At 42.0% G+C, this 25,176-nt stretch overlaps 2 protein-coding genes across 2 annotated transcripts; both read right to left on the bottom strand.

Moving 5' to 3' along the window:
* Positions 1 to 9,053: 9,053 nt before the first annotated feature.
* On the bottom strand, positions 9,054 to 13,002 carry LOC142904463 (uncharacterized). The gene is made up of 3 exons (XM_076050568.1): positions 11,831 to 13,002; positions 9,397 to 9,458; positions 9,054 to 9,174 (listed from the first exon to the last, which is right to left on the bottom strand). The coding sequence occupies exons 1-3, from the start codon at positions 12,806 to 12,808 to the stop codon at positions 9,054 to 9,056; spliced, it is 1,161 nt and encodes a 386-aa protein (XP_075906683.1). The 5' UTR covers positions 12,809 to 13,002.
* Positions 13,003 to 16,643: 3,641 nt separating this feature from the next.
* LOC142904462 (uncharacterized) lies at positions 16,644 to 22,901 on the bottom strand. Its single transcript, XM_076050567.1, has 4 exons — positions 22,368 to 22,901; positions 21,373 to 21,434; positions 21,049 to 21,287; positions 16,644 to 16,696 (listed from the first exon to the last, which is right to left on the bottom strand). Exons 1-4 carry the CDS (start codon positions 22,899 to 22,901, stop codon positions 16,644 to 16,646), a joined length of 888 nt encoding a protein of 295 aa, XP_075906682.1.
* Between the last annotated feature and the right edge of the window lie 2,275 nt (positions 22,902 to 25,176).

The following is a 25,176-nucleotide window of genomic DNA, read 5'->3' as shown; positions in this document are numbered from 1 at the left end:
TTGTTGCAGGTGGTGTTTTTTCTGTGGTGGTTCTTACACCTGTTGTTATTGCATCCTCTGTAGTTGTTTGGGCCTGAAACTTTGTTGCTTTCCCTATAGTAGTTGTGGCTTCAACATTAATTGATGACATTCTGTGGGTGGTAGATTTTCCGACAGTTGTTGTTGTAGCTGGTGTTGTTTGTCCAGTAGTAGTTATGTCAGTGGTGATTCTCTCCAATGTAGTTCTAGAACCAGCTGCTGTTGTTCCTCCTGCTGTGGTTTTTACTTTAACATCAGTTGTTTGGGCCTCAGTTGAAGTATCTCCAAGAGTGGTTGTCACAGCAGTTGCTGTTGTTTCCCCAGTTTTGGTGATATCCTGAGATGTACTACTTTCTGTTGCAGACGTTGATTTCACAGTAGATGATGGGACCTCATCAGTCGTAATTGCTTCTTTAGTTGTTGTTGAAGCTGATGTTGTTGCAATGGTGGTTCTCTCCAATGTTGTTGTAGAATCGGCTGCTGTTGTTGCCCCTGCTGTGCTTTTAACATCAAAATCAGTTGTTGAGGCCTCAGTTGAAGTTGCTCCAAGAGTGATTGTCACAGCAGTTGCTGTTGTTTCCCCAGTTGTGGTTATTTCTTCAAATGAAGTAGTTTCTTCTGCAGTTGTTGTTAATTCTACATTAGTTGACGAGAGCACCTCAGTTGTAGTTGTTCCTGAAGTTGTTGTTGCAGGTGGTGTTTTTTCTGTGGTGGTTCTTACACCTGTTGTTATTGCATCCTCTGTAGTTGTTTGGGCCTGAAACTTTGTTGCTTTCCCTATAGTAGTTGTGGCTTCAACATTAATTGATGACATTCCGTGGGTGGTAGATTTTCCTACAGTTGTTGTTGTAGCTGGTGTTGTTTGTCCAGTAGTAGTTACTTCAGTGGTGATTCTCTCCAATGTAGTTCTAGAACCAGCTGCTGTTGTTCCTCCTGCTGTGGTTTTTACTTCAACATCAGTTGTTGGGGCCTCAGTTGAAGTTGCTCCAAGAGTGGTTGTCACAGCAGTTGCTGTTGTTTCCCCAGTTGTGGTTACGTCTTGAGATGTAGTACTTTCTGCTGCAGTTGTTCTTAATTCTACAGTAGTTGATGAGACCTCATCAGTTGTAGTTGTTCCTGTAGTTGTTGTGGAAGGTGGTGTTTTTTCTGTAGTGGTTCTTACACCTGTTGTAATTGCATCCCCTGTAGTTGTTTGGGCCTGACGCATTGTTGTTTTCCCTGTAGTAGTTGTGGCTTCAACAGTAAATGATGACATTCCGTGGGTGGTAGATTTTCCAACAGTTGTTGTTGTAGCTGGTGTTGTTTGTCCAGTAGTAGTTATGTCAGTGGTGATTCTCTCCAATGTAGTTCTAGAACCAGCTGCTGTTGTTCCTCCTGCTGTGGTTTTTACTTCAACATCAGTTGTTGGGGCCTCAGTTGAAGTTGCTCCAAGAGTGGTTGTCACAGCAGTTGCTGTTGTTTCCCCAGTTGTGGTTACGTCTTGAGATGTAGTACTTTCTGCTGCAGTTGTTCTTAATTCTACAGTAGTTGATGAGACCTCATCAGTTGTAGTTGTTCCTGTAGTTGTTGTGGAAGGTGGTGTTTTTTCTGTAGTGGTTCTTACACCTGTTGTAATTGTATCCCCTGTAGTTGTTTGGGCCTGACGCATTGTTGTTTTCCCTGTAGTAGTTGTGGCTTCAACAGTAAATGATGACATTCCGTGGGTGGTAGATTTTCCGACAGTTGTTGTTGTAGCTGGTGTTGTTTGTCCAGTAGTAGTTATGTCAGTGGTGATTCTCTCCAATGAAGTTCTAGAACCAGCTGCTGTTGTTCCTCCTGCTGTGGTTTTTACTTTAACATCAGTTGTTGGGGCCTCAGTTGACGTCGCTCCAAGAGTGGTTGTCACAGCAGTTGCTGTTGTTTCCCCAGTTTTGGTGATATCCTGAGATGTACTACTTTCTGTTGCAGACGTTGATTTCACAGTAGATGATGGGACCTCATCAGTCGTAATTGCTTCTTTAGTTGTTGTTGAAGCTGATGTTGTTGCAATGGTGGTTCTCTCCAATGTTGTTGTAGAATCGGCTGCTGTTGTTGCTCCTGCTGTGCTTTTAACATCAAAATCAGTTGTTGAGGCCTCAGTTGAAGTTGCTCCAAGAGTGATTGTCACAGCAGTTGGTGTCGTTTCCCCAGTTGTGGTTATTTCTTCAAATGAAGTAGTTTCTTCTGCAGTTGTTGTTAATTCTACATTAGTTGACGGGAGCCCCTCAGTTGTAGTTGTTCCTGAAGTTGTTGTTGCAGGTGGTGTTTTTTCTGTGGTGGTTCTTACACCTGTTGTTATTGCATCCTCTGTAGTTGTTTGGGCCTGAAACTTTGTTGCTTTCCCTATAGTAGTTGTGGCTTCAACATTAATTGATGACATTCCGTGGGTGGTAGATTTTCCTACAGTTGTTGTTGTAGCTGGTGTTGTTTGTCCAGTAGTAGTTACTTCAGTGGTGATTCTCTCCAATGAAGTTCTAGAACCAGCTGCTGTTGTTCCTCCTGCTGTGGTTTTTACTTCAACATCAGTTGTTGGGGCCTCAGTTGAAGTTGCTCCAAGAGTGGTTGTCACAGCAGTTGCTGTTGTTTCCCCAGTTGTGGTTACGTCTTGAGATGTAGTACTTTCTGCTGCAGTTGTTCTTAATTCTACAGTAGTTGATGAGACCTCATCAGTTGTAGTTGTTCCTGTAGTTGTTGTGGAAGGTGGTGTTTTTTCTGTAGTGGTTCTTACACCTGTTGTAATTGCATCCCCTGTAGTTGTTTGGGCCTGACGCATTGTTGTTTTCCCTGTAGTAGTTGTGGCTTCAACAGTAAATGATGACATTCCGTGGGTGGTAGATTTTCCGACAGTTGTTGTTGTAGCTGGTGTTGTTTGTCCAGTAGTAGTTATGTCAGTGGTGATTCTCTCCAATGTAGTTCTAGAACCAGCTGCTGTTGTTCCTCCTGCTGTGGTTTTTACTTTAACATCAGTTGTTTGGGCCTCAGTTGAAGTATCTCCAAGAGTGGTTGTCACAGCAGTTGCTGTTGTTTCCCCAGTTTTGGTGATATCCTGAGATGTGCTACTTTCTGTTGCAGACGTTGATTTCACAGTAGATGATGGGACCTCATCAGTCGTAATTGCTTCTTTAGTTGTTGTTGAAGCTGATGTTGTTGCAATGGTGGTTCTCTCCAATGTTGTTGTAGAATCGGCTGCTGTTGTTGCCCCTGCTGTGCTTTTAACATCAAAATCAGTTGTTGAGGCCTCAGTTGAAGTTGCTCCAAGAGTGATTGTCACAGCAGTTGGTGTCGTTTCCCCAGTTGTGGTTATTTCTTCAAATGAAGTAGTTTCTTCTGCAGTTGTTGTTAATTCTACATTAGTTGACGAGAGCCCCTCAGTTGTAGTTGTTCCTGAAGTTGTTGTTGCAGGTGGTGTTTTTTCTGTGGTGGTTCTTACACCTGTTGTTATTGCATCCTCTGTAGTTGTTTGGGCCTGAAACTTTGTTGCTTTCCCTATAGTAGTTGTGGCTTCAACATTAATTGATGACATTCCGTGGGTGGTAGATTTTCCTACAATTGTTGTTGTAGCTGGTGTTGTTTGTCCAGTAGTAGTTACTTCAGTGGTGATTCTCTCCAATGTAGTTCTAGAACCAGCTGCTGTTGTTCCTCCTGCTGTGGTTTTTACTTCAACATCAGTTGTTGGGGCCTCAGTTGAAGTTGCTCCAAGAGTGGTGGTCACAGCAGTTGCTGTTGTTTCCCCAGTTGTGGTTACGTCTTGAGATGTAGTACTTTCTGCTGCAGTTGTTCTTAATTCTACAGTAGTTGATGAGACCTCATCAGTTGTAGTTGTTCCTGTAGTTGTTGTGGAAGGTGGTGTTTTTTCTGTGGTGGTTCTTACACCTGTTGTAATTGCATCCCCTGTAGTTGTTTGGGCCTGACGTATTGTTGTTTTCCCTGTAGTAGTTGTGGCTTCAACAGTAAATGATGACATTCCGTGGGTGGTAGATTTTCCGACAGTTGTTGTTGTAGCTGGTGTTGTTTGTCCAGTAGTAGTTATGTCAGTGGTGATTCTCTCCAATGTAGTTCTAGAACCAGCTGCTGTTGTTCCTCCTGCTGTGGTTTTTACTTCAATATCAGTTGTTGGGGCCTCAGTTGAAGTATCTCCAAGAGTGGTTGTCACAGCAGTTGATGTTGTTTCCCCAGTTTTGGTGATATCCTGAGATGTACTACTTTCTGTTGCAGACGTTGATTTCACAGTAGATGATGGGACCTCATCAGTCGTAATTGCTTCTTTAGTTGTTGTTGATGCTGATGTTGTTGCAATGGTGGTTCTCTCCAATGTTGTTGTAGAATCGGCTGCTGTTGTTGCCCCTGCTGTGCTTTTAACATCAAAATCAGTTGTTGAGGCCTCAGTTGAAGTTGCTCCAAGAGTGATTGTCACAGCAGTTGGTGTCGTTTCCCCAGTTGTGGTTATTTCTTCAAATGAAGTAGTTTCTTCTGCAGTTGTTGTTAATTCTACATTAGTTGACGAGAGCCCCTCAGTTGTAGTTGTTCCTGAAGTTGTTGTTGCAGGTGGTGTTTTTTCTGTAGTGGTTCCTACACCTGTTGTAATTGCATCCCCTTTAGTTGTTTGGGCCTGACGCATTGTTGTTTTCCCTGTAGTAGTTGTGGCTTCAACAGTAAATGATGACATTCCGTGGGTGGTAGATTTTCCGACAGTTGTTTTTGTAGCTGGTGTTGTTTGTCCAGTAGTAGTTATGTCAGTGGTGATTCTCTCCAATGAAGTTCTAGAACCAGCTGCTGTTGTTCCTCCTGCTGTGGTTTTTACTTCAAAATCAGTTGTTGGGGCCTCAGTTGACGTCGCTCCAAGAGTGGTTGTCACAGCAGTTGCTGTTGTTTCCCCAGTTTTGGTGATATCCTGAGATGTACTACTGTCTGTTGCAGACGTTGATTTCACAGTAGATGATGGGACCTCATCAGTCGTAATTGCTTCTTTAGTTGTTGTTGAAGCTGATGTTGCAATGGTGGTTCTCTCCAATGTTGTTGTAGAATCGGCTGCTGTTGTTGCCCCTGCTGTGCTTTTAACATCAAAATCAGTTGTTGAGGCCTCAGTTGAAGTTGCTCCAAGAGTGATTGTCACAGCAGTTGCTGTTGTTTCCCCAGTTGTGGTTATTTCTTCAAATGAAGTAGTTTCTTCTGCAGTTGTTATTAATTCTACATTAGTTGACGAGAGCACCTCAGTTGTAGTTGTTCCTGAAGTTGTTGTTGCAGGTGGTGTTTTTTCTGTGGTGGTTCTTACACCTGTTGTTATTGCATCCTCTGTAGTTGTTTGGGCCTGAAACTTTGTTGCTTTCCCTATAGTAGTTGTGGCTTCAACATTAATTGATGACATTCTGTGGGTGGTATTTTTTCCTACAGTTGTTGTTGTAGCTGGTGTTGTTTGTCCAGTAGTAGTTACTTCAGTGGTGATTCTCTCCAATGTAGTTCTAGAACCAGCTGCTGTTGTTCCTCCTGCTGTGGTTTTTACTTCAACATCAGTTGTTGGGGCCTCAGTTGAAGTTGCTCCAAGAGTGGTGGTCACAGCAGTTGCTGTTGTTTCCCCAGTTGTGGTTACGTCTTGAGATGTAGTACTTTCTGCTGCAGTTGTTCTTAATTCTACAGTAGTTGATGAGACCTCATCAGTTGTAGTTGTTCCTGTAGTTGTTGTGGAAGGTGGTGTTTTTTCTGTGGTGGTTCTTACACCTGTTGTAATTGCATCCCCTGTAGTTGTTTGGGCCTGACGCATTGTTGTTTTCCCTGTAGTAGTTGTGGCTTCAACAGTAAATGATGACATTCCGTGGGTGGTAGATTTTCCGACAGTTGTTGTTGTAGCTGGTGTTGTTTGTCCAGTAGTAGTTATGTCAGTGGTGATTCTCTCCAATGTAGTTCTAGAACCAGCTGCTGTTGTTCCTCCTGCTGTGGTTTTTACTTTAACATCAGTTGTTTGGGCCTCAGTTGAAGTATCTCCAAGAGTGGTTGTCACAGCAGTTGCTGTTGTTTCCCCAGTTTTGGTGATATCCTGAGATGTACTACTTTCTGTTGCAGACGTTGATTTCACAGTAGATGATGGGACCTCATCAGTCGTAATTGCTTCTTTAGTTGTTGTTGAAGCTGATGTTGTTGCAATGGTGGTTCTCTCCAATGTTGTTGTAGAATCGGCTGCTGTTGTTGCCCCTGCTGTGCTTTTAACATCAAAATCAGTTGTTGAGGCCTCAGTTGAAGTTGCTCCAAGAGTGATTGTCACAGCAGTTGGTGTCGTTTCCCCAGTTGTGGTTATTTCTTCAAATGAAGTAGTTTCTTCTGCAGTTGTTGTTAATTCTACATTAGTTGACGGGAGCCCCTCAGTTGTAGTTGTTCCTGAAGTTGTTGTTGCAGGTGGTGTTTTTTCTGTGGTGGTTCTTACACCTGTTGTTATTGCATCCTCTGTAGTTGTTTGGGCCTGAAACTTTGTTGCTTTCCCTATAGTAGTTGTGGCTTCAACATTAATTGATGACATTCCGTGGGTGGTAGATTTTCCTACAGTTGTTGTTGTAGCTGGTGTTGTTTGTCCAGTAGTAGTTATGTCAGTGGTGATTCTCTCCAATGTAGTTCTAGAACCAGCTGCTGTTGTTCCTCCTGCTGTGGTTTTTACTTCAATATCAGTTGTTGGGGCCTCAGTTGAAGTATCTCCAAGAGTGGTTGTCACAGCAGTTGATGTTGTTTCCCCAGTTTTGGTGATATCCTGAGATGTACTACTTTCTGTTGCAGACGTTGATTTCACAGTAGATGATGGGACCTCATCAGTCGTAATTTCTTCTTTAGTTGTTGTTGATGCTGATGTTGTTGCAATGGTGGTTCTCTCCAATGTTGTTGTAGAATCGGCTGCTGTTGTTGCCCCTGCTGTGCTTTTAATATCAAAATCAGTTGTTGAGGCCTCAGTTGAAGTTGCTCCAAGAGTGATTGTCACAGCAGTTGCTGTTGTTTCCCCAGTTGTGGTTATTTCTTCAAATGAAGTAGTTTCTTCTGCAGTTGTTGTTAATTCTACATTAGTTGACGAGAGCCCCTCAGTTGTAGTTGTTCCTGAAGTTGTTGTTGCAGGTGGTGTTTTTTCTGTAGTGGTTCCTACACCTGTTGTAATTGCATCCCCTTTAGTTGTTTGGGCCTGACGCATTGTTGTTTTCCCTGTAGTAGTTGTGGCTTCAACAGTAAATGATGACATTCCGTGGGTGGTAGATTTTCCGACAGTTGTTTTTGTAGCTGGTGTTGTTTGTCCAATAGTAGTTATGTCAGTGGTGATTCTCTCCAATGAAGTTCTAGAACCAGCTGCTGTTGTTCCTCCTGCTGTGGTTTTTACTTCAAAATCAGTTGTTGGGGCCTCAGTTGACGTCGCTCCAAGAGTGGTTGTCACAGCAGTTGCTGTTGTTTCCCCAGTTTTGGTGATATCCTGAGATGTACTACTGTCTGTTGCAGACGTTGATTTCACAGTAGATGATGGGACCTCATCAGTCGTAATTGCTTCTTTAGTTGTTGTTGAAGCTGATGTTGTTGCAATGGTGGTTCTCTCCAATGTTGTTGTAGAATCGGCTGCTGTTGTTGCCCCTGCTGTGCTTTTAACATCAAAATCAGTTGTTGAGGCCTCAGTTGAAGTTGCTCCAAGAGTGATTGTCACAGCAGTTGCTGTTGTTTCCCCAGTTGTGGTTATTTCTTCAAATGAAGTAGTTTCTTCTGCAGTTGTTATTAATTCTACATTAGTTGACGAGAGCACCTCAGTTGTAGTTGTTCCTGAAGTTGTAATTGCAGGTGGTATTTTTTCTGTGGTGGTTCTTACACCTGTTGTTATTGCATCCCCTGTAGTCGTTTGGGCCTGAAACTTTGTTGCTTTCCCTATAGTAGTTGTGGCTTCAACATTAATTGATGACATTCCGTGGGTGGTAGATTTTCCGACAGTTGTTGTTGTAGCTGGTGTTGTTTGTCCAGTCGTCGTTATGTCAGTGGCGATTCTCTCCAATGTAGTTCTAGAACCAGCTGCTGTTCCTCCTGCTGTGGTTTTTACTTCAATATCAGTTGTTGGGGCCTCAGTTGACGTTGCTCCAAGAGTGGTTGTCACAGCAGTTGATGTTGTTTCCCCAGTTTTGGTGATATCCTGAGTTTTGGTGATATCCTGAGATGTACTACTTTCTGTTGCAGACGTTGATTTCACAGTAGATGATGGGACCTCATCAGTCGTAATTGCTTCTTTAGTTGTGGTTGAAGCTGACGTTGTTGCAATGGTGGTTCTCTCCAATGTTGTTGTAGAACCAGCTGCTGTTGTTCCTCCTGCTGTGGTTTTTACTTCAACATCAGTTTTTGGGGCCTCAGTTGACGTCGCTCCAAGAGTTGTTGTCACAGCAATTGCTGGTGTTTCCCCTGTTGTGGTTATATCCTGAGATGTAGTACTTTCTGCTGCAGACGTAAATGTCACAGTAGATGATGGGACCTCATCAGTTGTAATTGCTTTTTTAGTTTTTGTTGAAGCTGATTTTTTTTCAATGGTGGTTCTCTCCAATGTAGTTGTAGAAGCAGCTGCTGTTGTTTCTCCTGCTGTGCTTTTAGCATCAAAATCAGTTCTTGAGGCCTCAGTTGAAGTTCCCGCTGCAGTGGTTTTCACCACTGTTGCGGTTTTTTCCCCAGTTGTGGTTATGTCCTGATATGTAGTACTTTCTCCTACAGTTTTTGTTGATTCTACCGTAGTTGACGAGATCTCATCAGTCGTACTTGCTCTTGGAGCAATTGCTTCCCCTGTCGTCGTTCTGGCCTGAGAAGTTGTAGTTTCTGCTTCACCTTTTGTTGCTTCCACAATAGTTTTTGTCGAAGACTCACTACCCGTAGTCTTTTCTGCAGTTAGTTTCACAACTTGTGTTGTTTTTGCATTGATTATATTAGAAGTTGAACTGGTTTTGTAAATTTGCATTGGAGCCTCTGTTGTGGATTTTGCAGGAGTTCTTTTGGATGTTGTTGATGTTGTGCCCCTTGATGATTTGTCCTCACTAGTTGCAGTGGTTGTACGGGTCTGTAAATTGGTAACTGGAGTTGATGCTGTAGTTTCGGGGCTTGCTGTTGATAGTACAACACTTGTTGTCATACTGGTAGTTGATGAGGCCGTACCGACTGTGATGGATTCCTTTTCAATGTCAAATCCAATGACAGTTGCAGATGCATCAGTCAAAACTGCTCTAATCTGATTGTCATTTGGGACATGATTGACATCAAAGTTAATCTTCAGTTCATTGATCACTGACCCACGCCTAAAAAAATAAAATAAAATATTATTTTTCAAAATCCAAATGACAGCATTTTGTTTCAATTGGAATACTGGTCTTCACACTTTACCTGAATGACAACACTGTCAAGGTCTTGAAAGAAGTGAATGCTGCTTGGAATTTCGGTTCAAGCTGTATTGAAAGAAGCACAGTTTACTTTGTTATATTTTCTCTCAGACAATATGGGATAAGTTTTACAGTTGATAACTTCATGGCATTTAAAATAAAAAAAAAACCCCAATGAAAATAGAACATTGATGAGTAGTTTCTTTAAGAGTTTCAGATTTTCTATTGAACCTAGCAGTGGGGAATCCTCAGGGCCCTATGCCTTAAGAAGACCTGGATTTTATATATATATATATATATATGTATATATATAAATACAAATATAAATATAAATATACATGCTGGGCCGTTAACGTGCTGCATTACCGCAAGACTCTTATTGCACGATAAAAAAATTCTTGCCGTTATTCTATTCTCAAAGTTGGGTCTGGGAGCTTGGTCTACATAGTGTTGTGATTCGACAGAGGAACCAGTCGTTGCGCAGATCTCGTCTTTTGTGTGTCACATTTACGTCACCTTTTATTTTGTAGCTTGAACTTGTTGAAACACACCCCAACATGGCGGTAGCCGGGAGCTAACTCAAACAGAGTCCACATTGACTCATGGTTCGGACCGACACAAACAAAACATGATGTGCAACACCAAAGGAACATTAAACATGCACTAAGACACTCACACACTTGCAGTTCAACGACAGCAATTAACAGAACTCCCCAAAATAATTCCCCCATAATCCTTCCAGCATCCAGCTCCCCACGGCCGCCACAATAGTGAGCAAACAATGAATATTTTAGTGCAGATGCTTTTTTTTTCCTTTTCTTTTTTCATGCCTGGCCCAGTCTTTCCAAGTTACTCTTGGGGGGCGTAAACAATGTGCTGGTTGGAACACGTGTACATCAAAAGCCAGCTGACATGGATGCATGGTGTTGTTACATGCTCTTGGTCATTCCAGGCAGTTCATGAAAGAACTTTGTCCACATAAGACAGACCTGTGTGTCAAATTGCCTGATGCTTACATGTTGCCCCAGCCAACTTGCCTACTATGCATGTTTATTTTGAATAATTAACAGAAACTCGTCCTCAAGGACTTACTTCTGGTCATCATTTATGTTGCACACACATATTTTGAATGCCTTCGGCAGACTTCAAATGAGCCATTTTAATCGTGATTAACTCCCGGATTGGAGTGTGATTAGTGGCGATTTAAAAAATTAATCGATGGCCAGAATTAATAAATATATATAAATCTCGTTTAATTTAATTTAATACAATACATTGAATGTATTTTCTCTCGTCTGCATGGGCCTACTGTCATGTTCACATCACAATTAAAAGTGTTGGTCAAGGAGAAGGCCAAGCTGCATATATTTTAGTTTCAGAGTCAGGGGTGAATTAACCTATCACGGCTCGATTGTTGGTGGACAGGAAAATAAAAACAAGACTTCTGAATATAAGACAGGCCTTCTTAAAATCCTAACTTTGCTGTTTGAGGTGCAACAGTGGTGCGTGAGCGAGTTAGGAAGCCATTTTATCATTTTATCTAATGTCTGTGGGAATATGGGGGTGGGCGTTTGTCTGTGTGCGTTGGTGGGGAGGGGTGGGTCCGCTTGGGGTGGGGGGAGGGGCAGTGAATCTTTTCATTTTTTCTCATTGTGACTATTATGATTGTTGTTGTTGTTGTTCTTATTATTATCATTATTATCTTTCTTTGTTTTGCTTTTTTTTGTTTTATTTTGTTAAGCACTGTGGGTTGCACATGTTGTGTATGAGCAGTGCTATACAAATAAAGTTTATTATTATTATTATTATTAAAATGGCATGCTGTATTGTGCATTTCAAATGACATTGCACTTGATGATGCACATTCATTTATTTGGCTAAGTCAAGGTGTGTGTGAGATTCGTTATGTGCGGTGATTTAGTAGCACTGACAAAATGATGAAATGAGCCTCAAGGTCCGTGTCTATATCTTTAGTGTTTAGGAACTTTATGTTGGGCAGGTTGCTTGTGGTGTACAATGTTTAGAAAATTACAAAATTAACATCCATATACCTCAGGGGTTGAATCTTTGTCTCGCGAGCTATGTACGGCTCTTTCAATGACTGCATGAAAATTCTGAATACTTTAATTAATAAATAAGATAGGAGCACTGGGCCAAGTCCTTGTGTGCCTGTGTGCCTCTGACAGCATGAGCAACGTCATGGCTCTGGGCCTGCCTGGTTATTATGCATACGGAAGTGATCAAGCATATCGAGACTAAGTTATAGATTCCAGTTCGCCACTGAAAGCTATCACCTACATTTGTACAATTTGGTTAGTGTTAAGGTGTGTCTTTAAATTCCCCCACAAATCATCACCTTAAGGTCTAGAAAAATAAAACCTCTATAAGAATATTAACTAGGTGCATTTGCTAGAAACATATTTTGTAATGACACCTACCTGTGTCTGTATCATTGATGCACGATTGATGAAAGCTTCAGAAGACGAATTCAGCAAATCAATCGTGAACGTGCTCTGCAAAGATGTGAAACCAACGCTCACAGTTGTAGTTATTGTCTCTTGTTGTGTTGTAGGTGTTGTGGCAAATTTGGCTGTACTCGTTTGGTAAGTTGTGGTTGGGGTGTCTGTTGTAGTTCCTACTGTAGTTGTTGAAGTTGATGCTACAGAACTTTTTGATATAACCAGAGTAGCTGTTAGAGTGGTTCTGCTGTTTTGAGAAGTTGTGGTTGGAGTGTCTGTTGTGGATGGAATTGTTCTAATTGTTTGTGATGCTGTTAATGTTGAAACACTTGTTGATATTTCCGCAGTTGTTGGTGGAGAGGCCGTACTAGCTCTGGAAGTTGTGGTTGGAGCATCTATCGTTGTTACAGTAATTGTTGGTGTTGATACTGTAGCGCTTGTTGATGTTACCACAGTGGTTGCTGGGAAGACTCTACTAGTTTGGGAAGTTGAGGTTTGAGTTTCCGACAACATTCCCAGTGATGTCAATGTTGCAACACTTGATGGTTCCACAGTTATTGCTGGAGAGTCTGAACTGGTTTGGTGAGCAGTGTTTGGAGTGTATATTGTTGATAATATAGTCGTACTTTGGGAGGTTTTGGGTCTTGAAGCATTTGTTGATGTTTTCACAACAGTTGTTGGCGATGCTGTTTCAGTTTGGAAAGTTGTGGCTGGAGTTTTTGACATAGTTGTTGAGGATGTTGCTGTTTCAACGCTTGTTGATGTCACCACAGTTGTTGCTAGAGACACTAGACTAGTTTGGGAAGTTGTGGTTCTAGCACTTGTCGTAGTTTCTACAGGTGATGGTGTTAATGCTGCAGGATTTGTTGTCACTATTGTGGTCACCGTGGCTATACCTGCAGTTGTTTCTGCAGGTGTTGTCTCAGCAGTTGTTGTTCCTTCCCAAGTTGTTGTCATAGCCTTAGATTTGGTATTTTCTCCTGTTGTTTTTTCTTCCACAGAGGTAGATTTTAAAACCTCAACAATCACAATTTCAGTTGTCTTTACAACTTGTGTTATTTCTGCAGTTGTTTTTGGAGCTATGGTTGTTTGTCCAATATTTGTTACAGCAGTTGTGATTCTTTCCAATGTAGTTGGAGAAGCAGTGGATGTTGTTGCTTCTGCTGTGCTTTTAACATCCAAATCAGTTGTTGGGGCCTCAGTTGAAGTTGCTCCAAGAGTGGTTGTCACAGCAGTTGCTGTTGTTTCCCCAGTTGTGTTTTTTTCTTCAGATGTAGTACTTTCTGCTGCAGACGTTGATTTCATAGAAGATGATGGGACCTCATCTGTTGCAATTGCTTCTGTAGTTGTTTTTGAAGCAGGTGTTTTTTCTGTGGTGGTTCTCATGCCTGTTGTTATTGCTTCCGCCTTCGAGACTGTAGTTTCTCGTGTAGTGGTTGTGGCTTCCACAGTAATTGTTGAGACCTCTTGGGTCGATGGTTTGCGGTTCGTTATTATTGTAGCTGGTATTGTTTCTCCAGTAGTTGTCACGCCAGTGGTGATTCTCTCTAATGTTGTAGAACCAACTGCTGCTGCTGCTGTGTTTTTAATATCAAAATCAGTTGTTGAGGCCTCAGTTGAAGTTGCTCCAAGAGTGGTTGTCACAGCAGTTGCTGTTGTTTCCTCAGTTGTGGTTATGTCTTGAGATGTAGTAGTTTCGGCTGCAGTTGTTGTTAATTCTACAGTAGTTGATGAGAGCTCATCAGTTGCAGTTGTTCCTGCAGTTGTTGCAGGTGGTGTTTTTTCTGTAGTGGTTTTTACACCTGTTGTTATTGCATCCCCTGTAGTCTTTTGGGCCTGAAACATTGTTGTTTTCCCTGTAGTAGTTGTGGCTTCCACAATAATTGTTGATATCTCATGAGTCGTAGATTTTACGACAGTTGTTGTAGCTGGTGTTGTTTGTCCAGTAGTTGTTACATCAGTCGTGATTCTCTCCACTGCTGTTGTAGAACCAGTTTCTGTTGTTCCTCCTGCTGTTGTTTTTACTTCAACATCAGTTGTTGGGGCCTCAGTTGAAGTTCCTCCAGCAGTGGTTGTCACAGCAGCTATTGTTGATTCCCCAGTTGTGGTTATGTCCTTGGATGTAATAGTTTCTGCTGCAGACGTTGATTCCACAGTCGTAGATGAGACCTCATCAGTCGTACTTTCTCCCGTAGCTTGTTTTGCAGCTGGTGTTGATTCTGTAGTGGTTCTCACACGTGTTGTTATTGCATCCGCCGGAGTCGTTTTGGCCTTTGAGACTGTAGTTTCTCGTGTAGTGGTTGTGGCTTCCACAGTATTTGTTGAGACCTCTTGAGTCGTACGTTTGCTGTTGGTTGTGTTTGTAGCTGGTGTTGTTTGTCCAGCAGTTGTCACGTCTGTGGTGATTCTCTCCAATGTTGTTGTAGAACCAACTTCTGTTGTTTCTCTTGCTGTGCTTTCAACATCAAAATCAGTTGTTGAGGCCTCAGTTGAAGTTGCTCCAAGAGTGGTTGTCACAGCAGTTGCTGTTGTTTCCCCAGTTGTGGTTATTTCTTCAGATGTAGTAGTTTCTGTAGCAGACGTTGATTCCACAGTAGTTGATGGGATCTGATCAGTCGCAATTGCTTCTGTCGTTGTTTTTGGAGCCGATGTCTTTTTTGTGGTGGTTCTCACGCCTGTTGTTATTGCTTCCGCCTTTGAGACTGTAGTTTCTCGTGTAGTGGTTGTGGCTTCCACAGTAATTGTTGAGACCTCTTGGGTCGATGGTTTGCGGTTCGTTATTATTGTAGCTGGTATTGTTGCTCCAGTAGTTGTCACGCCAGTGGTGATTCTCTCCAATGTTGTAGAATCAACTGCTGCTGCTGTGTTTTTAATATCAAAATCAGTTGTTGAGGCCTCAGTTGAAGTTGCTCCAAGAGTGGTTGTCACAGCAGTTGCTGTTGTTTCCTCAGTTGTGGTTATGTCTTGAGATGTCGTAGTTTCTGCTGCAGTTGTTGTTAATTCTACAGTAGTTGATGAGAGCTCATCATTTGTAGTTTTTCCTAAAGTTGTTGAAGGTGGTGTTATTTCTGTGGTGGTTCTTACACCTGTTGTTATTGCATCCCCTGTAGTCTTTTGGGCCTGAAACGTTGTTGTTTTCCCTGTAGTAGTTGTGGCTTCCACAATAATTGTTGATATCTCATGAGTCGTAGATTTTACGACAGTTGTTGTAGCTGGTGTTGTTTGTCCAGTACTTGTCACATCAGTGGTTATTCTCTCCAATGTTTCTGTAAAATCAACGTTTTTTGTTTCTTCATCAGTGGTTGTCACAGCAGTTGCAGTTGTTTTTCCAGTTGAGGTTATTTCCTGAGATGCAGTAGTTTCTGATGCAGTTGATGTTGAATCTACAATAGTTGATGAAACCTCATCAGTCGTTGTTGTTCCTGTAGTTTTTGTCGCAGCTGGTGTCACAGCAGTTGCTGTTGTAGTTTCCCCACTTGTGGTTATGTCATTGGATGTCATAGTTTCTTCCTCAGATGTTGATTCCACAGTCGTAGATGAGACCTCATCAGTCGTACTTTCACCTGTCATTGGTTTTGCAGCTGATGTTTTTTCTGTAGTGGTTCTATCACCTGTTGTTATTTCTTCCCCTGTGGTCGTTTTGGCCTTCGAGACTGTAGTGTCTCGTGTCGTAGTTGTGGCTTCCACATTAATTGTTGAGACCTCTTGGGTCGATGGTTTGCGGTTCGTTATTATTGTAGCTGGTATTGTTTCTCCAGTAGTTGTCACGCCAGTGGTGATTCTCTCCAATGTTGTCGAATCAACTGCTGCTGCTGCTGTGTTTTTAATATCAAAATCAGTTGTTGAGGCCTCAGTTGAAGTTGCTCCAAGAGTGGTTGTCACAGCAGTTGCTGTTGTTTCCTCAGTTGTGGTTATGTCTTGAGATGTAGTAGTTTCTGCTGCAGTTGTTGTTAATTCTACAGTAGTTGATGAGAGCTCATCAGTTGCAGTTGTTCCTGCAGTTGTTGCAGGTGGGGTTTTTTCTGTAGTGGTTTTTACACCTTTTGTTATTGCATCCCCTGTAGTCTTTTGGGCCTGAAACATTGTTGTTTTCCCTGTAGTAGTTGTGGCTTCCACAATAATTGTTGATATCTCATGAGTCGTAGATTTTCCGACAGTTGTTGTAGCTGGTGTTGTTTGTCCAGTCGTTGTTACATCAGTCGTGATTCTCTCCACTGCTGTTGTAGAACCAGTTTCTGTTGTTCCTCCTGCTGTGGTTTTTACCTCAACATCAGTTGTTGGGGCCTCAGTTGAAGTTCCTCCAGCAGTGGTTGTCACAGCAGCTATTGTTGATTCCCCAGTTGTGGTTATGTCCTTGGATGTAATAGTTTCTGCTGCAGACGTTGATTCCACAGTCGTAGATGAGACCTCATCAGTCGTACTTTCTCCCGTAGCTTGTTTTGCAGCTGGTGTTGTTTCTGTAGTGGTTCTCACACGTGTTGTTATTGCATCCGCCGGAGTCGTTTTGGCCTTTGAGACTGTAGTTTCTCGTGTAGTGGTTGTGGCTTCCACAGTATTTGTTGAGACCTCTTGATTCGTACGTTTGCTGTTGGTTGTGTTTGTAGCTGGTGTTGTTTGTCCAGCAGTTGTCACGTCTGTGGTGATTCTCTCCAATGTTGTTGTAGAACCAACTTCTGTTGTTGCCCCTGCTGTGCTTTCAACATCAAAATCAGTTGTTGAGGCCTCAGTTGAAGTTGCTCCAAGAGTGGTTGTCACAGCAGTTGCTGTTGTTTCCCCAGTTGTGGTTATTTCTTCAGATGTAGTAGTTTCTGTAGCAGACGTTGATTCCACAGTAGTTGATGGGATCTGATCAGTCGCAATTACTTCTGTCGTTGTTTTTGGAGCCAATGTCTTTTCTGTGGTGGTTCTCACGCCTGTTGTTATTGCTTCCGCCTTTGAGACTGTAGTTTCTCGTGTAGTGGTTGTGGCTTCCACAGTAATTGTTGAGACCTCTTGGGTCGATGGTTTGCGGTTCGTTATTATTGTAGCTGGTATTGTTTCTCCAGTAGTTGTCACGCCAGTGGTGATTCTCTCCAATGTTGTAGAATCAACTGCTGCTGCTGTGTTTTTAATATCAAAATCAGTTGTTGAGGCCTCAGTTGAAGTTGCTCCAAGAGTGGTTGTCACAGCAGTTGCTGTTGTTTCCTCAGTTGTGGTTATGTCTTGAGATGTCGTAGTTTCTGCTGCAGTTGTTGTTAATTCTACAGTAGTTGATGAGAGCTCATCATTTGTAGTTTTTCCTAAAGTTGTTGAAGGTGGTGTTATTTCTGTGGTGGTTCTTACACCTGTTGTTATTGCATCCCCTGTAGTCTTTTGGGCCTGAAACATTGTTGTTTTCCCTGTAGTAGTTGTGGCTTCCACAGTAATTGTTGAGACCTCTTGGGTCGATGGTTTGCGGTTCGTTATTATTGTAGCTGGTATTGTTTCTCCAGTAGTTGTCACGCCAGTGGTGATTCTCTCCAATGTTGTAGAATCAACTGCTGCTGCAGCTGTGTTTTTAATATCAAAATCAGTTGTTGAGGCCTCAGTTGAAGTTGCTCCAAGAGTGGTTGTCACAGCAGTTGCTGTTGTTTCCTCAGTTGTGGTTATGTCTTGAGATGTCGTAGTTTCTGCTGCAGTTGTTGTTAATTCTACAGTAGTTGATGAGAGCTCATCATTTGTAGTTTTTCCTAAAGTTGTTGAAGGTGGTGTTATTTCTGTGGTGGTTCTTACACCTGTTGTTATTGCATCCCCTGTAGTCTTTTGGGCCTGAAACATTGTTGTTTTCCCTGTAGTAGTTGTGGCTTCCACAGTAATTGTTGAGACCTCTTGGGTCGATGGTTTGCGGTTCGTTATTATTGTAGCTGGTATTGTTTCTCCAGTAGTTGTCACGCCAGTGGTGATTCTCTCCAATGTTGTAGAATCAACTGCTGCTGCAGCTGTGTTTTTAATATCAAAATCAGTTGTTGAGGCCTCAGTTGAAGTTGCTCCAAGAGTGGTTGTCACAGCAGTTGCTGTTGTTTCCTCAGTTGTGGTTATGTCTTGAGATGTCGTAGTTTCTGCTGCAGTTGTTGTTAATTCTACAGTAGTTGATGAGAGCTCATCATTTGTAGTTTTTCCTAAAGTTGTTGAAGGTGGTGTTATTTCTGTGGTGGTTCTTACACCTGTTGTTATTGCATCCCCTGTAGTCTTTTGGGCCTGAAACATTGTTGTTTTCCCTGTAGTAGTTGTGGCTTCCACAATAATTGTTGATATCTCATGAGTCGTAGATTTTACGACAGTTGTTGTAGCTGGTGTTGTTTGTCCAGTAGTTGTTACATCAGTCGTGATTCTTTCCACTGCTTTTGTAGAACCAGCTTCTGTTGTTCCTCCTGCTGTGGTTTTTACTTCACCATCAGTTGTTGGGGCCTCAGTTGAAGTTCCTCCAGCAGTGGTTGTCACAGCAGCTATTGTTGATTCCCCAGTTGTGATTATGTCCTTGGATGTAATAGTTTCTGCTGCAGACGTTGATTCCACAGTCGTAGATGAGACCTCATCAGTCGTACTTTCTCCTGTCGTTGGTTTTGCAGCTGATGTTTTTTCTGTAGTGGTTCTCACACGTGTTGTTATTTCTTCCCCTGTGGTTGTTTTGGCCTTCGAGACTGTAGTTTCTCGTGTCGTAGTAGTTGTGGTTTCCACAGTAATTGTTGAGACCTCATGAGGAGCAGTTTCTCCGGCAGTTGTTGCAGCTGGTGTCTTTACTCTCAAAACAGTTGTTGAGACCTCAGTTGAAGTTGGACCTTCAGTGGTTTTCACAGCTATTTCTGTTGTTTCAGCAGTTGTGGTTCTTTCCTTAGATGCATTAGTTCCTTCAGTAAACGTTGCTTCCAAAGAAGTTGATGAGACCTCAACAGTCGTACTTGCTGCTGTCGTTGTTGTTGCAGCTGGTGTTATTTGTCCAGTAGTTGTCACATCAGTGGTGATTCTCTCCACTGTATCTGTAAAATCAACAGATTTTGTTTCTCCAGCAGTGGTTGTCACAGCAGTTGCAGTTGTTTTTCCAGTTGAGGTTATGTCCTGAGATGCAGTAGTTTCTGATGCAGTTGATGTTGAATCTACAATAGTTGATGAAACCTCATCAGTCGTTGTTGTTCCTGTAGTTTTTGTTGCAACTGGTGTTGTTTCCGTGGTGGTCCTCACACCTGTAATTTCTTCCCCTGTTGTTGTTTTGGCCTTAGACACTTTAGTTTCTCCTGTAGTAGTTTTTACTCCCAAAACAGTTGTTGAGACCTCAGTTGAAGTTGGACCTTCAGTGGTTTTCACAGCAATTGCTGTTGTTTCAGCAGTTGTGCTTCTTTCCTGAGATGCAGTAGTTTCTTCAGCAGACGTTGCTTCCAAAGTAGTTGATGAGACCTCAACAGTCGTACTTGCTGCTGTAGTTGTAGTTGCAGCTGGTGTTATTTGTCCAGTAGTTGTCACATCAGTGGTGATTCTGTCCAGTATAGTTATAGAATCGGCATCTGTGGTTTTCACTTCAAAAGCAATTGTTGAGGCCTCAGTTGAAGTTCCTCCTGCAGTGGTTGTCACAGCAGGTACTGTTGTTTCCCCAGCTGTGGTAATGTCCTGAGATGTAGTATTTTCTGCTGCAGATGTTTCTTCAATAGCGGTGGATGAGATCTCATCAGTCGTACTTGCTCCCGAAAGTGTTGTTGCAGCTGGTGTTATTTGTCTATTCGTCACATCAGTGGTGATTCTCTCCAATGTATCTGTAGAATCAATGGTTGTTGTTTCTCCAGCAGTGGTTGTCACAGCAGTTGCTGTTGATTTTGCAGTTGAGTTTATGTCCTGAGATGCAGTAGTTTCTGATGCAGTTGATGTTGAATGTACAGAAGTTGATGACGTTAATTTCACAGTAGATGATGGGACCTCATCAGTCTTAATTGCATTTTTAGTTGTTGTTGGAGCTGATGTTGTTTCTATGGTGGTTCTCTCCAATGTAGCTGTAGAATCAGCTGCTGTTGTTGCTCCTGCTGTGCTTTTAACATTAAAATCATTTGTTGAGAACTCAGCTGAAGGTGCTCCAAGAGTAGTTGTTACAGCAGTTGCTGTTGTTTCCCTAGTTGTGGTTATGTCCTTGGATGTAGTAGTTTCTGCTGCAGATGTTGATTCCACAGTAGATGATGGGACCTCATCAGTTGTAGTTGTTCCTGTAGTTGTTGTTGCAGGTGGTGTTTTTTCTGTAGTGGTTCTTATACCTGTTGTTTTTGCATCCCCTGTAGTCGTTTGGGCCTGAAACATTGTTGTTTTCCCTGTAGTAGTTGTGGCTTCCACAGTAATTGTTGAGATCTCATGAATTGTAGATTTGCCCACAATTGTTGCAGTTGGTGTTATTTGTCCAGTAGTAGTCACATTAATGGTGACTCTGTCCAATATAGTTGTAGAAACAGCAGTGGATTTTACTTCAAAATCACTTATTGAGGCCTCAGTTGAAGTTCCTCCTGTAATTGTTGTGACAGCAGTTGCTGTTGTTCCCTTGGTTGTGGTTCTGTCCTGGGATGTAGCAGTTTCTGCTCCAGTTATTCTTGATTGTATAGTAGTTGACGAGACCTCATAAGTCTTACTTGCTCCTAAAGCTGTTGTTGCATCTGGTGTTATTTGCCCAGTAATTGTCACTTCAGTGGTGATTCCCTCAAAAGTGGTTGTAGAATCAGCGGCTTTTGTTGCTGCTGTTGTGGTTTTTACTTCAAAATCTATTTTTGAGGCCTCAGTTGAAGTTCCCGCTGCAGTGGTTTTCACAAATGTTGCTGTTTTTCTCCCAGCTGTGGTTATGTCCTGATATGTAGTACTTTCTGTTCCAGCTGTTGTTGAAACTACAGCAGTTGATGAGATCTCATCAGTCGTACTTGTTCTTGAAGCAATTGCTTCCCCAGTCATCGTTCTGGCCTGAGAAGTTGTAGTTTCTGCTTTACCTTTTGTTGCTTCCACAATAGTTGTTGTCAAGGCCTCACCACCCGTAGTTTTTCCTGCAGTTAGTTTCACAACTTGTTTTGTTTTTGCATTGATTACATTAGAAGTTGAACTGGTTTCGTAAATTTGCATTGGAGCCTCTGTTGTGGATTTTGCAGGAGTTCTTTTGGATGTTGTTGATGTTGTGCCCCCCCTTGATGATTTGTCCTCACTTGTTGTTTCAGAGGTTTTACGGGTCTGTAAATTGGTAACTGGAGTTGACGCTGTAGTTGCTGGGCTTGCTGTTGATAGTACAACACTTGTTGTCATACTGGTAGTTAATGAGGCCGTACCGACTGTGATGGATTCCTTTTCAATGTCGAATCCAATGACAGTTGCAGATGCATCAGTCAAAACTGCTCTAATCTGATTGTCATTTGGGACATTTTTGATATCAAAGTTAATCTTCAGTTCATTGATCACTGACCCACGCCTAAAAAAATTAAATAAAATATTATTTTTCAAAATGCAAATGAGAGCATTTTCTGTCAGTTGGAATACTGGTCTTCACACTTTACCTGAATGACAGCACTGTCAAGGTCTTGAAAGAAGTGAATGCTGCTTGGAATTTTGGTTCAAGCTGTATTGAAAGAAGCACAGTTTAATTTGTTATATTTTCTCTCAGACAATATGGGATAAGTTTTACAGTTGATAACTTCATGGCATTTAAAATAAAATAAAAAAAACAAACAATGAAAATAGAACATTGATGAGTAGTTTCTGTAAGAGTTTCAGATTTTCTATTGAAACCAGCCTCAGCCACAGGGCATTCTATTGTCATTTTCACATCACTAATAAAAGCGTTGGTCAAGGAGAAGGCCAAGCTATATATTTTAGTTTCAGATTCAGGGGTGAATTAAACTATCACGGCTTGATTGTTGGTGGACAGGAAAATAAAAATAAGACTTATGAATATAAGACAGACCTTCTTAAAATCCTAACTTTGCTGTCTGTGGTGCAACAGTGGTGAGTGAGCGAGTTAGAGAGCAAAATGGCATGCTGTATTGTGCATTTCAAATGACATTGCCCTTGATGATGCACATTCATTTATTTGGCTCAGTCAAGGTGTGTGTGACATTCATTATGCGCTGTGATTTAGTGTCACAGTTTGTACATTCTGGTCCCGTTTGGACATTCTGTTTCCCCACTTTAGTCTTTTCTGATCCCTTCCGTCATCAAAGAGACTCCATTCTGCGAATAAGATAGGAGCACTGGCCCAAGTCCATGTATGCCTGTGTGCCTCTGACAACATGAGCAACGTCATGGCTCTGGGCCTGCCTGGTTATTGCGCAAAGCCCTTACATACGGAAGTGATCAAGTATATTGAGACTAAGTTATAGATTCCAGTTCGCCACTGGAAGCTATCACCTACATTTGTACAATTTGGTTAGTGTTAAGGTGTGTCTTTAAATTCCCCCACAAATCATCACCATAAGGTCTAGAAAAAATAAAACCTCTATAAGAATATTAACTAGGTGCATTTGCTAGCAACGTATTTTGTAATGACACCTACCTGTGTCTGTATCATTGATGCACGATTGATGAAAGCTTCAGAAGACGAATTCAGCAAATCAATTGTGAACGTGCTCTGCGAAGATGTGAAACCAACGCTCACAGTTGTAGTTATTGTCTCTTGTTGTGTTGTAGTAGTTGTGGCAAATTTGGCTGCACTCGTTTGGTAAGTTGTGGTTGGGGTGTCTGTTGTAGTTCCTACTGTAGTTGTTGAAGTTGATGCTACAGAACTTTTTGATGTAACCAGAGTAGCTGTTAGAGTGGTTCTGCTGTTTTGAGAAGTTGTGGTTGGAGTGTCTGTTGTGGATGGAATTGTTCTAATTGTTTGTGATGCTGTTAATGTTGAAACACTTGTTGATATTTCCGCAGTTGTTGGTGGAGAGGCCGTACTAGCTCTGGAAGTTGTGGTTGGAGCATCTATCGTTGTTACAGTAATTGTTGGTGTTGATACTGTAGCGCTTGTTGATGTTACCACAGTGGTTGCTGGGAAGACTCTACTAGTTTGGGAAGTTGAGGTTTGAGTTTCCGACAACATTCCCAGTGTTGTCAATGTTGCAACACTTGATGGTTCCACAGTTATTGCTGGAGAGTCTGAACTGGTTTGGTGAGCAGTGTTTGGAGTGTATATTGTTGATAATATAGTTGTACTTTGTGAGGTTTTGGGTCTTGAAGCATTTGTTGATGTTTTCACAACAGTTGTTGGTGATGTATCATTTTGGAAAGTTGTGGCTGGAGTTTTTGACATAGTTGTTGAGGATCTTGCTGTTGCAACGCTTGTTGATGTCACCACAGTTGTTGCTAGAGACACTAGACTAGTTTGGGAAGTTGTGGTTCTAGCACTTTTCGTAGTTGCTACAGTAGTTGATGGTGATGGTGTTAATACTGCAGCACTTGTTGTCACTGTTGTTGTCACCGTGGCTATACCTGCAGTTGTTTCTGCAGGTGTTGTCTCCCCAGTAGTTGTCATAACCTTAGATTTAATCTTTTCTTCTGTTGGTTTTTCTTCCACAGAGGTTGATTTTAAAACCTCAACAATCACAATTGCAGTTGTCTTGGCAACTTGTCTTATTTCTGCAGTTGTTGTTGCAGCTACTTTTGTTTGTCCAGTCCTTGTTACAGCAGTTGTGATTATTTCCAATGTAGTTGGAGAAGCAGTGGATGTTGTTGCTTCTGCTGTGCTTTGAACATCCAAATCAGTTGTTGGGACCTCAGTTGAAGTTCTTCTTTCAGTGGTTGTCAGGGCAGCTGCTGTTGTTTCCCCAGTTGTGGTTATTTCTTCAGATGTAGTAGTTTCTGTAGCAGACGTTGATTCCACAGTAGTTGATGGGACCTCATGAGTCGTAATTGCTTCTGTAGTTGTTTTTTGACCTGGTGTTTTTTCTGTGGCGGTTCCCACACCTGTTGTTATAGCTTCTGCCTGAGTTGTTTTGGCCTTTGAGACTGTAGTTTCTCGTGTAGTGGTTGTGGCTTCCACAGTATTTGTTGAGACCTCTTGAGTCATAGTTTTGCCGTTGGTTGTTATTGTAGCTGGTATTGTTTGTCCAGTAGTTGTCACGCCAGTGGTGATTCTCTCCAATGTTGTAGAACCAACTGCTGCTGCTTCTGCTGTGATTTTAATATCAAAATCAGTTGTTGGGGCCTCTGTTGAAGTTGCTATTGCAGTGGTTGTCACAGCAGTTGATGTTGTTTCCCCAGTTGTGGTTATTTCTTCCGATGTAGTAGTTTCTGTTGCAGACGTTGATTTCACAGTAGTTGATGGGACCTCATTAGTCGCAATTGCTTCTGTAGTTGTTGTTGTAGCTGGTGTTGTTTGTCCAGTACTTGTCACATCAGTGGTTATTCTCTCCAATGTTTCTGTAAAATCAACGTTTTTTGTTTCTTCATCAGTGGTTGTCACAGCAATTGCAGTTGTTTTTCCAGTTGAGGTTATGTCCTGAGATGCAGTAGTTTCTGATGCAGTTGATGTTGAATCTACAATAGTTGATGAAACCTCATCAGTCGTTGTTGTTCCTGTAGTTTTTGTCGCAGCTGGTGTCACAGCAGTTGCTGTTGTAGTTTCCCCACTTGTGGTTATGTCATTGGATGTCATAGTTTCTTCCTCAGATGTTGATTCCACAGTCGTAGATGAGACCTCATCAGTCGTACTTTCTCCTGTCGTTGGTTTTGCAGCTGATGTTTTTTCTGTAGTGGTTCTCACACGTGTTGTTATTTCTTCCCCTGTGGTTGTTTTGGCCTTCGAGACTGTAGTTTCTCGTGTCGTAGTAGTTGTAGTTTCCACAGTAATTGTTGAGACCTCATGAGGAGCAGTTTCTCCGGCAGTTGTTGCAGCTGGTGTTTTTACTCTCAAAACAGTTGTTGAGACCTCAGTTGAAGTTGGACCTTCAGTGGTTTTCACAGCTATTTCTGTTGTTTCAGCAGTTGTGGTTCTTTCCTGAGATGCAGTAGTTCCTTCAGCAAACGTTGCTTCCAAAGTAGTTGATGAGACCTCAACAGTCGTACTTGCTGCTGTAGTTGTTGTTGCAGCTGGTGTTATTTGTCCAGTAGTTGTCACATCAGTGGTGATTCTCTCCACTGTATCTGTAAAATCAACGGTTTTTGTTTCTCCAGCAGTGGTTGTCACAGCAGTTGCAGTTGTTTTTCCAGTTGAGGTTATGTCCTGAGATGCAGTAGTTTCTGATGCAGTTGATGTTGAATCTACAGTAGTTGATGAAACCTCATCAGTCGTTGTTGTTCCTGTAGTTTTTGTTGCAGCTGGTGTTGTTTCCGTGGTGGTCCTCACACCTGTAATTTCTTCCCCTGTTGTTGTTTTG

The sequence above is a fragment of the Nelusetta ayraudi genome, unplaced genomic scaffold, assembly GCF_046127955.1.
Source record: "Nelusetta ayraudi isolate G7.1 ecotype Tasmania unplaced genomic scaffold, CSIRO-AGI_Nayr_v1 ptg000128l, whole genome shotgun sequence".
Lineage (NCBI taxonomy): Eukaryota > Metazoa > Chordata > Actinopteri > Tetraodontiformes > Monacanthidae > Nelusetta > Nelusetta ayraudi.
The sequence above is the reverse complement of the archived record's forward strand: the minus strand, read 5'-3'. Positions and strand labels throughout refer to the sequence as shown.